The following is an 11,599-nucleotide window of genomic DNA, read 5'->3' on the forward strand; positions in this document are numbered from 1 at the left end:
TAGTCACTGCCTGTGCTGCAGTCTTTTTACTGTGCAAGTAAAGCCAGCAGAGTACCTATTTTTGCAGGACATATCTCTGGATGAGTTCATTAGCTACAAGTACATTCATCAGGCTGGACTGCTTTCTTTCTAGTTTTCCTCTCCAGTGAGATATCAGTGGACCTGAAACTTAGGAACCCAAGTGTCATTACTGTAACAGATATATTGGAGCCAAAGTCCTGCTAGTTCAAGGAGACTTCAACTATGGAGAAAGGGATCTTGACGACACGCACGCTCTAGTTTTAACACCAAACCAAGCATCCAAACTGTATACCAAAGAAAAGCACAAAACATCTGACTTTGTGTATCTTTTCCATCTTCATCTGTGTTATAAAAAGGCTCTCATGTCGGATTGTACACAAGGAACCAGCTAAGGCCATGCATGCTATCATTGCACATGTGGACAAAAAACAGAATCAAGAACATATTGAAATACAATAGCTTCTAACTTCTTGGTCTTTACCATTGAGGCTCTCACAAAGATACCTCATATCAGAAGGACTGCATGTGTTGTAGCACAAGGGTCACAGCTTCTCCACATTCCATCACCTCAACTCCCCCCCCCCCCCGAAAAAAATCTGCAGCTTCCAGCTTCCCCTTCTTACATTCATTGCTGGAAGGTACCTGATGTCTTCATCTCTGTCAGCCACCTCTTCTTCCTCCTCCTAACCTAATACAGCTGGTGAGGCAGCCGGGAAAGATAATCCTATGAAAAACATATTTAATGCTTTCAGCACACATTACAGGTAATGTGTGATTTTTGTTATGTTAGGATATCTATTCCTCAACTGAAAAAGATGTACTGTGATTCTGAAATGAGTCGGTGTGGATTCTAGCTGAAGGCACAACAGAATAATTGAATTGCCTCTCCCTCACCTAGCCAGAGCTTTCATCTTCAATTTTACCTTAGCTAACGCACCAGCTACATTTTTATGACTTGCTTCCGCAGCCTCTGGGCAACCACAAATTGATCCTGATGTGCAAAAACCCTGACTGTGGATATTGAGTTGTTGGGATGCTTTTTACAAACCTCTGAATCCATCCCTCTCCCTGTTCTGTGAATTTCTGCTAAGCAAACTGTGGCAGCTGGCCTTGCAACAAAGGAGGTCTGGAAATAGAGGCTGGAGCTTCAGCTGTACCAGCTGGAAGAGAGGGTGAACTGGGATGATCACCTGGTTGCTAAACTGCAGGCCTGTTTTCCTCCTTTTCTATCTATAAAGATTCATGTGTTGCTAATTGCTAATGTGGAGGTAGCTCCACTCTGCTTTCCTCTTCTCTCTGTCCTTGAGCAGTTTTGTTTCTTTGTGGTTAATTGGCTCATACAAGATTTCCCCAAAGCATTGGGCAGTCCTACCATCAGCCAGTAATCAGCTAATTCCCTTGGAAACGCAGGAGCCCCCTGTGTGCTACCCTGCATCTGCATCTTGCACGTCTTGCACTCCTCCATGATACACTAAATCAATGTCATGTTGTGATCAAAGATGTCCTCAGAGCAAATTCCAGCAGTGATGGCTGTTGTCTGCACAATACACTATGCATTTGAGCAGCAGAAATTCTCAAGTTGTCCCCACCTAAAGCAAAAAGCCTTTGGAAATTAAAAGGGTTTTTCCTCACAAGGACTTTGATACTTTGCAGAACTGATCAGCACAAAGCATGTCCTGAAAGTCTAAGTGGTTCACTTAAGCTTTTACAAGAGGGGTGGCAGCTACCAGTGGTATCAGAGCTTTCTTATGTCATGCTAGGAATCTATACAATAGTAACTAAATATTGGTAGTTAAATAAGGAAGAGTGGGTTTCTGGTTTTAACACTGCAGCCAATGTAACTGGGAAGCAGGGGCTTCACCCCTCCTTTTTAACTTCAGCAATCCCTAAGATGGGAGCAGCCAATGGATGATGTTTTTTTCCTAACTGCCTGAGCATGATGTTGGTCCGTGTTAGACAGCCGGGACTTCACTGAGGTGTATATAGCTACCAAGTAATACCATATATTAGGAGCGCAGAGAAAACAGACCTGAGAAGTTACCTGTTAAATACCCAGTCAGAGAGGCTGAAGACCCAAGTGCAAAAGCTTCCCTTTCAGATTTCTCTGAGAACCTTCTCAGGTATAAAATAAAATGTGCAAGGCGGAGGTGTATCATCACCTGTCAGTGTGCTTAAAGCTGTTACCTCACCTTTCCTGTTACATTACCGAGTACGCTTGACTTGTAATAAGCCGGGAGATCACTAGATGGCCTCATCACCTCAGAGATTTGGGTACATCCACGTTTAGGCTGCGCAATGGCCAGGTGTAATTCTTTAAACACTGTCACCCTAAGCGCTGCAGAACCTAGAATCGTCACCTGGGGCGAGGTACGAGAACCTTTTAAGAACGCAGCATGTGAAATCTGGGACACTGTCCCATAGGAAGCTAGAGAAAACCACGTTTGTCCCCTTGTAAGAAGGTGCTTGTATGGCCTCCCTGGACCCGTCTAGGGGGGAGATCCCACAGATCTGTCTGGCGGTATCCCTCTGTGGAGGACAGGGGGGACACAGGAGGGGTTTTTTGTTCCTTGTCCAGCCACCAGTGGGTCGCAGTCACCACCTTGTGAAGATGCACTTCGTGACCTCAGAGGAACTGCCACTGCTTGTAGGCTTGCCAGGCAGTCACTTACAGCAGGGCTGTGTCCTTCCAAGTAACAACAATAGTGCTGTGAGGGAGGACCCTTCCCTCCTGTCTGCACTGGAGAGGGTTTGTGGAGAAGCGAAGGGATATTTGGAGCAGCAGAAATATTAATAGGATGGATGGAGCATGGGGAAGAGAAACATGTAGAGGGAAAGGAAAAGAGATGTCCAGCTTGCCTGAGGAACTGACTAACTGGAGCAGTGATGGGACCATCTTTTGGTGGCTGACACCTTCAATAGATGTTGCGGTTTCAAAGAGATTGGGAAGATTGGTTGGGCTATGCCGGATGAGGCATTGGCCTGGGTATGATGTGTAAAGGAAGAAAAATACATGAAATACCATTTTTACTGCTGTCAAATTTGAGTATGTGTTGTTACTCCTTTTCCCACATGTATTTTTATTAACATTTTAAAGTACAGGCCTAATTCACATCGACACAAGCCTTTTTAAAAGCACTTTAACTGAAGCAGGAACAGAACAAGCACATGATGCCCATCACTGGCTTACATTTAAGAGAAGGGCAAGGCCGAAGCGGTGCGGGATGGAAACAGACGACCTCAACCACCAGCACACGCTGCAGGGCGAAGCTGCCGTGGCCGGTACCGCCCGCTTCGCAGTGCTGCCGCTTTAAGGGCGGGCGGGAGCTTGGCCCTTCTCGGCCCGGCCCCGCGCAGCGGGCGGAGCGGAGCGGCGGCGGTCGGCAGCAGGTAGGTGTGGGCCGGGCTCTCCGCGGCCCGTGTCGCGGTCCCGCCCCGGCGGGGAGTGGCGCGGCCGGGCCAGCGGCGGCTGTCGCGGTGCGGCCGGGCCTGCGCGGGCTGGGGCGGCGCAGGCCGTGGCCTCGGTGCCAGTCTTCTCCTTGCGCTTGCAGGGCTGGCGGCAGCTTGGCAGGGGGGTGCCCGGCAGGGTGACAAGCTGGGGACGTCTGACTGGAAGCCGTGACCGCCCGGTGCCGCGGCGCTGGGTGATGGCGCGGTGTTGGCCTCCCTCGGTGCAGCGGGCGGCCTTTGGCCTCGGTTAGGTCTGGGTGCCTCCGATGGGAAGCGTGGGCCGGGGTGGTTATGGTGTGAAAGGCACCTGCTGCCCTGCTCTGCCGCCCGGGGGGGAGAAAAGGGGAAAGGCTCAAAGCTTAAATTGTACAGGATTTTGGTTGGTTGGTTTGGTTATGTTTTTGTGGTGGTGTTTTGGGGGCCTGTTGTGTTTAATTAATTGTGTGGTTTGTTGTTTTTTTGTTGTTTTTTTTTTTTCTTGTTTTTGGTTGTTTTTGGTGAGTTTTGTCAGTGTTCTACTCACCCACTCATTTTATTCCCAATAAGATGGGAAGGCCACGACTGCCAAATGAAAGAATATCTGTTCTGACACCTTCCTACACTGAATACTTAAACCCAGCTTGGCATTTTGAGGGCAGCTCTTAGCAGGTACTTTTCTACCCCTACTGAAAAGAGTAGATTTAGATTAGACATTGGGAAGAAATTCTTCACTGTGAGGGTGGTGAGGCACTGGCACAGGTTGCCCAGAGAAGCTATGGCAAATGGTTTAGAACTAGAAGACCCTTCCAACCCAAACCATCCTGTGATTATGTAAACTTATTTGGAAAGAGTAACCATTGTGACAGGCGATATAATGTGCTACTGAATCTGAGCCCTGCTACTTTGTAGTAATTCATGAGGGGAAAAACCAGTACACAGCATTAGCTGGTAAGATTTATATCTACGATTTCAGTTAACTTCATGCTTCCCTCAAGCAACTGAGGATTATATAGCCCTGCCTTCAAGAAGGAAGGCAGTAATCAATTATGTTCGATAGTTACATGGACTGTGCAATGGCATTCTCCGATGTGGAAAACCTCAAAGTGTTCAGTCACATGTATTTATTTGTAATAAAAATATAAAGCTTTTACCCAATGACTTAAGCAAAGACTTAACTGGACTATCAGCCTAAATAGCAAAGTGTAACAGGAGGGATGTTCATGGCTTAACATTCCAATAATCAATCAAACTAAACCCAGTACCTGAAACAGAGGCCAGTGCACAGCAAAAATGTCAATAAACACATATTAACTCTTACTACAGACAAAGAAAAACTGAAGCAGTGAAACATGAAGTGTTAAGACTTTGTTTTATTAGCATGTTTTTCCTGTTGTCCCTTTAACTCATTATTCTTGAGGACAACCTTCATAGCTCTAGATGGTGAAGCTGGCCACAGTTCTTCTGTTGTACAAAACAGGCAGGGGCAGGCTGAAGTTGATTTTCTTGATGCATGATTCTGCTTTTTCATGAAAACCATTGCAGAAGAGAGAGAAAATAATCACAAACCACCAAGTGCTGTTTCTCTTGTGTCTCTGTACCTACGGTCTTGCTGCTGTGGAAGTACAGGCCTCAAATATTTCTCTGGTCATCGGTTTAGGGAAAGGTTTGAAAACTGTGCCTTGGAGCAAGTACGTCTGAGTGACTGAAAAGAAATTAGAGAGCAAGATGAGGAAGGAAAAAGATACGTAAATGCTGAAGGATGGATGAGGAAGGAGACGTGAGCAGGAAGGCAGAAAACCAGCTGCTCTCTCTTCAGGCCTCCCCTTGGGAGGAACAATCGCAGGATCAGTGTAAGAAAGAATCAGGGGGGTGGTGGGTAATAAAGTGCTGAGAGGCTCTTCTTTATCTGCCACTCAGCCAAGAGCTTCGGCTCTTCACACTCCATTCTCCTGATTCTTAGAGTAGTCTAAACTCTGACATACCAATCCTCCATTCTCCTTCACTGCTTGTGACCTGAAAACTGGCCTGGAGTGGTGTCAGGAGGCCTTTGAGTGAGAGCTCATGCAGTCTGACTGTCTCACCTTCTAAAAACTTCATTTTTAAAAACATGTTGGATTCAGCTTCTCTCTCTTTAGACAGCTTGGAGCATGTTTCTATAGTTCCCCACAGTGAGTGGGCTACAGTGATTGAAGTTCTCCTTTCTTCTACAGCTGAGAACATCCACGTGTGACTATTGCTCCATAAGACTAATGGAGCCTTTAAAATACAGACTGAAACGCAACAAGTCAGAAACATTCTGATTAAGATCAGTTCTTGGGATGTTTTTTTTATGTATTTATTTTCACTTTTCATTTTGGAGCTGGCAGCCTGCCAAATCTGAGAGAGAAAGAGGAAAATCTGTTGAGGAAATCCTTTAATTGCTTGCCTTTGGAAAGATGCTTTCATCTGAAAGTCTTGTCGTCCTTATAATACTTGTAATTAACAGTGTCTCTCAAGCAACCTACTGATAACCTTTGCTATGTCCATAGGTCCTGCAATGCCAGAGCCCTACTGCAGAATCTTAAGATTCAGTATAAGAACCTTAAATGGGGTAGGTTGCTGTGTGCAGGGAAATTTTAAAAGGCTGCAAGTTTAATTTTTAGCTCTGTCTGCTATCCTGCTAACTGGTTGTTTCTCACTGGATATGTTCACAGCACACTCCTGAAAGGCTGTCTTGTTACCTTCTTCCTTAAATGCCCTTCTTTAAGACTCCAAAGGCTCTTTGAGAAGGGGCAAGGCATGCAATCATGGTCATGCCACAGCACATGCACCTCCTTCCTAAAACCCTGGTGGTGCACAGCCTTGAAGTTACTGAAGAAACATCACTGACATTGTTCTCCTTTTAGGAATTGTCATCTTGCTATGAAAAACAACATCCTGTGAGTTTTTTTCAAGCTTTCTGCCCCATCATCTGCTTCAGATAAGCTGTGCTCTTAGCAATTGTGGGGAGACATGACCTTCCGCAGCTGGAAGTGGCTCCTCGTCTTGGGCAGGCAGGACACCTTTGCCAAGGCTTGGAGGAGCAGGAGGCGAGGAGGCCCTTCTCTGTGCTGGAAGCGCTGCAGCCATTGGAGTGCCGGCAAGTCTCTGGACCCCGAGGTTAGAGCGTTTTTGGAGGAGAACACCGAGGTCACCAGCAGTGGGCACCTCACACCAGAAATACGTCTGCGCCTCCTCACACCTCGCTGCAGGTTCTGGAAGGAAAAACCTGACCTGTGGCCTTATGGGGACCCGTTCTGGGCAATTTACTGGCCAGGAGGCCAAGCCCTCTCCAGGTAACCAGCATGAATCACTGAAGTTCTAAGTCCAGTTTGCTGTGGGCCAGGATGTCAAACCTAGCTGTGTTTGTAGTGATTCCTAGTGATGTGTATTTGCCCTGCATGAGAGTGCATTATCCGTACTCCTCTGCTTATAGAGGAGAGGCTCAACCTTTGCTGGTTGGCAGTGAAGGTTCAGCACTTGCTGTATATAGAATAATTTAGAGCTCTTGGGTTGAAATCTGTTCTCTCCAGTGGCGATGCATGTGTTGACAACAGGGCTGAATTTGGGTCTGTGGAGGGCTGTGCAATCAAAACCTAGTGAGCTGTTTAATTTTATCACTCATTGTCACTCTGAACAGGAGGATTGCTGTTTTGTCGTAACATGTGGGTTTGGTTATTTTATTTTTTTTTTTTTATGGTATGGTCTGTTGAGAAAAGTAGGTTTATGCTGATGCACTTGGAGTGTTGGTTAGCCTGTATCACCCTCCTCATGTAGGATTTCAGTAGCCTTATTGTAGCTGTCTCTTAGTCACATCTGAAGCCACACTTCTGTTTTGGCTACTTACTGTCAAAATGTCTTTAATGTTCCTGATTTCCAGGAACTAGTTAGAGTTCTTTTATTCTGTAAATTTAGCTGTCTCACTTTGAACAGCAGCAAAACCTTATAATTGCTACAGCAAAGAAGCTGTCAGACATCCCCCAAATAGATGAAAGAGAAGGATCTGAATTGGGGCTTTACTGTTTTTTCTGTCAGAAAGCATAAGCAGCAACGTATTTTTTGACCAGGAGAAAGAGGAGTCTTACAAGTAAGTTGTGACTTGATTAGCCTGCCATGTAGATGAACTTGAGTGTTCCTAAATATTGCATGATTAAATTAGGTAAGGTAATATCTACATTTTCTCATTGTATGATCCATATGCTTAGACATTTGGGTAGTAATAATAATTATCTGACATTTCATTGTGTTTAAGCACTTGTTTGATGTACTGGGGATGTCAGAAATTAGCTGCATAATCTGGAAAAGTAAAAAGAAAAAGGGAGCCTGAATACATGCTGCTTCCATAACCATGCTGGTTTCATGGCCGGCATTTCCATAGCATCAGGACTCTCCCATTTCAAGCTATTCCTCTTGGTGAAACCCAAGGCACCTTGTTAACCCCGCATGGCAGATAGCAGTTCCCAACGGCAGCATAATGCACTGTGTGGATGCCATGGGAGAAGGTAATTTTCATTAAAATGGAGACAGTTTCACTTACTAGATTTGTAACTACATACTCAAAAGCACCAAACTCTGCATATGTAAACTGGTAGGATTTCTTGTGATGACACATAGGATAAGAGGCATAGGATGTCAGGCCATCCTCATGTCTCCTGATTTATTCTGATCTGGGTGTTCTGTATCTTCAGTCTTGGTCTTGACCTTTCTGCTGTTGTCTCTTAATGGCTTGAACTGTTTAGTATGAGGGTGGGTTGTCTTCCATTCTCCCAAGCTGGGCTCCTAGGAATCTGCATCCAGATGTGTTGGGCTCTAGCCATTAGGTGCCGTTAACACTTGACAATCTTACTAGGCCTCATTCTGCCATTCCTGCTGGTGCTTCTAGGTCCTGGCCTTTCCATCCATCCGTTCGCCATTTACACCAATCTTAACATTTCCATTACAGCTCTCTGCATTGCAACCCACAGCAAAACCTGTGCTTACCCGTAGCCCTGTACAAAGAGTCAGCTATAATCCTCCGTCTTGGAACTCAACACAGACGTAGAATCCTTTCTGTTTCTACTTTAAAAGAAGTTACGGCAATTGGTAGTGAATTTATGGCAATTTGCAGTAACTCCTCACCTGGGGCTCTTGCCCCCTTCACTTAAGGCCTTCCCCTTTGCAGAAGATTGAATTTCAAGGCAATTGTTCAAGTTGTGAGCCTGTGGTAATGGCTAGATGATCTGTAGTGTTCAGCAGTAACTGCTGCTTGCTTTCTGTCAGTTCTCCATTTCCAGCCCAGAGGATTTTGCTTGTGGATTCCTCTTGGCAGGTGTCAGCAACTGGGTGAAGATACCCTTTCTACTCACTGCTGCTTTAATCTCATTTGCTTACTCCTAACTCAGGAGCAACATTAAGCAGACTACAAGTATTTGCATCTATGTCTGCCTGGCTTGGGAAAAGTAAGAGGAGACCTTGTTCTTCCAAGCAGTTGCATAAGCAGTATTTTAGGGCAATGGGTAGGCCTTGTCTTTTGATGGGTACAATATTCAACTGCGAATATATCCTCATGCTTCTTCAGTCAGATTGCTTTTAATTTCTACAGATCCTTCCTTTCCGGAGTCTGGTGCCAAGCATTTTAGTCACCTTGCAGTTTGTGTCCGTGTATTAGATAAGCTCACCTGTCAGAGAAGGAGCTGATTGAAATAAAATGTTGCTTACTTGGATCAATTTTTATTTTTTTTTATTGTGTCTGTTGGTTTTTGGTTGGGGTTTTTTGTTTGTTTGGTTTTTTTGGGGGGGGGGGGGGGGGTGGAGGACAAATAGGGGAGAAAGATGATGGGTCTTGATTTTATATCAGTATCAGCAAAGAAGGAGCCATGTACCAGCTGCACATGTGGAGTCATGTTCTTAAGATACCATGCTTCATTACATGTGTGACAAGAACTCTGCAGTGTAACATAAAACAGAAATCTGCATAATTCCGTTCATTGCTTGAATGTTGTTTTTTCTTTTCAGGTATATTTTAGATAATCCACGTGTTGTTAAAGGACGGTCGGTTTTGGATCTTGGAAGTGGATGTGGAGCAACAGCAATAGCTGCTGTGATGAGTGGTGCATCGCAAGTCCTTGCTAATGACATTGACCCTAGTAAGGCCTTTTTTCTTTTCATCTCTGTGTAAAGATATTTAATAATTTTTAAAGCACATTTAACACAAATGTTTCCCTGCTCTGTTGGGGAGAAATTCATGTTCCAAAGAGAGTTCTAAGAATACTAAAAAGATGAATGGATTTTGCCAGTATGGGAAACTGGGTTATACCCACCTCTCTTGTACTGGGTATATCTCCCTAGCTCTGTAGAATGAACAAACAGGAAAGTTCCTATTGAGTGTTGCCTGTACACCATCACCATCACAGCTGGGTTGGAGGAGAACTCTAAGCACAGGTGACAAGTTGGCTTCTCTGTAGGACCATACCAATTTCTTGCCCTTCCATGTTTTAGGGCCTAGATTTTGTCTTTCCCCTTCACCCCCCATTTAGTTTTCCCATTATTGACTTATGAATTCAGTTTATTCATGATTTAGTTACACACTGGTTAGGGAGGAAGTATATACATAAAGAGTCCTGCCTTAATGTCCTGGGTTCAGCAGTTGGCATATTCTGGTTCAATTCTGTGATTGGTTTCCATTGGTATCCATTCCAGGAATATTCTTTCCTATGTCATGCTGCAGTGAGGTTAGAATTCTGTCACTTATGTCTAAGTTCCTAGATAGGATAAACAAAAATATTAAAGAGATGAAATTGAAGATATGTCAAAGAAATGTGTATGGGGCATGAGTGGCAGAATGCAAAAACATAACTTTCATTTTGTCTTTTCTTTAGTTGCAGGAATAGCAATGATCTTGAACTGTGAACTGAACCACTTGAATCCCTTCCCCATCACCATTAAGAACATCATTAACTCAGAGGCTGGCAATTGGGACCTCATTGTTCTAGGAGATATGTTTTACGATGAACAGCTTGCTGATGGTCTACATCACTGGCTGAGGAAATGCATCAGGATACAGCAAACTGAAGTGCTGATTGGTGACCCTGGCAGGCATCAGTTTTTAAGCCACCGTATTCACAGTCAGTTGCACAAAGTCATAGAATATTCACTTCCTGAGTATACTAGACAAGAGAACAATGGATTAACATCAAGTATCGTTTGGAGCTATCAGCCCTCAGATAGCTTGGAAAGCTGCTGAAGCTGGCTTTCTAATGAATTCTGTCTCACGTGGTTGGCTTTTTTATTTTTGTGTGTAGATTGAAAATGGGAATTAAACATGAAACACAAGTGTTGATGCAAGGTAGATTACTGTACCTTCTCTGTACTGATTTTGGTCGTACTCACTGAGGCTTTTGCTCCATCTGAGGTAAAAACTACATGCAAACTGTATTCAAAGGGGCCTGCTCTGAAGTATAAATCCAAAGACAAGTAACATGAAAGAGTTTGCATGCTTGATGTTTTCCATATATATTCATGTTTTGCTATTTGACACTATTGTGAAATGCATTGGACGTCCAGCATATTGCTGTGGGGGAAAAGGTGGTGGCTGAAGTACTACTGCACTGCTTTCAAAGACTGCTGCAGCTTAATTAAAATGAAAATTATTGCTGTCCTTCATAAAATTCTCCACTAAAGTATTAGCTCATACTGTGCTCAAAGTGCCTTGCTCTTTTTTGAGGTATCTCTTCTGAATGTCAGAGTAACTTATTGACTGTTTCGCCCCCTCCCCTCTATAATAAAACGTTTTCATTTAAGCTGCTGGAGTGATTATTCAGGAGTTGCACACAAATCTAAATTACACTTCTTGAACTGTAGCTAGAGTTGAAGTTTTTACTAAGTGGGAAGTGATTAAATAATAATGGCTATAGGGTAACTTTATCCTTTAGAGTAGGTCAAATGATCTACGTTCTCTAACTTTGCAGGGGTAAAAAAAGGCAATCTCTCACCATGGGAGACTGGTGAGGGTAAAGAAATCTTTCCTTCTGTGACATTTTTTAACAAAGTAATTACATAAAAACAGGAACTAAAAAGTCAGGTGGAATTATTTTTCTCTTCTCTGGAGGAGATACTGAACAAGAAGCCTAAGAATCATTCTCAGGTCCATCTGTCA

At 44.1% G+C, this 11,599-nt stretch overlaps 1 protein-coding gene across 4 annotated transcripts; it reads left to right on the forward strand.

The window, feature by feature from the left end:
• The first annotated feature begins 4,423 nt into the window (after positions 1–4,423).
• ETFBKMT (electron transfer flavoprotein subunit beta lysine methyltransferase) lies at positions 4,424–11,136 on the forward strand. Of its 4 annotated transcripts, XM_057427977.1 has the most exons (5): positions 4,424–6,037; positions 6,333–6,365; positions 6,480–6,761; positions 9,460–9,590; positions 10,323–11,136. In XM_057427977.1, exons 1-5 carry the CDS (start codon positions 6,033–6,035, stop codon positions 10,685–10,687), a joined length of 816 nt encoding a protein of 271 aa, XP_057283960.1. In that variant the 5' UTR covers positions 4,424–6,032; the 3' UTR covers positions 10,688–11,136. The 4 variants fall into 4 exon arrangements, with proteins under 4 accessions (XP_057283960.1, XP_057283959.1, XP_057283956.1 ...); XM_057427976.1 differs by lacking the exon at positions 6,333–6,365 and having other exon boundaries at positions 4,425–6,037; positions 6,407–6,761; XM_057427973.1 differs by having other exon boundaries at positions 4,426–6,037; positions 6,195–6,761.
• Positions 11,137–11,599: the final 463 nt, after the last annotated feature.

Source organism: Pezoporus wallicus, unplaced genomic scaffold (genome assembly GCF_028554395.1).
Source record: "Pezoporus wallicus isolate ANWC-B61680 ecotype Strahan unplaced genomic scaffold, APGP_CSIRO_Pwel_v1 contig_2908, whole genome shotgun sequence".
Classification (NCBI taxonomy): Eukaryota; Metazoa; Chordata; class Aves; order Psittaciformes; family Psittacidae; genus Pezoporus; species Pezoporus wallicus.

What these genes read in the sequence shown, in the direction of transcription:
- ETFBKMT (XM_057427976.1), top strand. Translation starts at nt 6,439, where the DNA reads ATGACCTTCCGCAGCTGGAAGTGGCTCCTCGTCTTGGGCAGGCAGGAC. An exon ending in GGAGGCCAAGCCCTCTCCAG is followed by an intron (nt 6,762 to 9,459) that starts GTAACCAGCATG and finishes TTTTCTTTTCAG; the next exon opens with GTATATTTTAGATAATCCAC. An exon ending in TGCTAATGACATTGACCCTA is followed by an intron (nt 9,591 to 10,322) that starts GTAAGGCCTTTT and finishes TCTTTTCTTTAG; the next exon opens with TTGCAGGAATAGCAATGATC.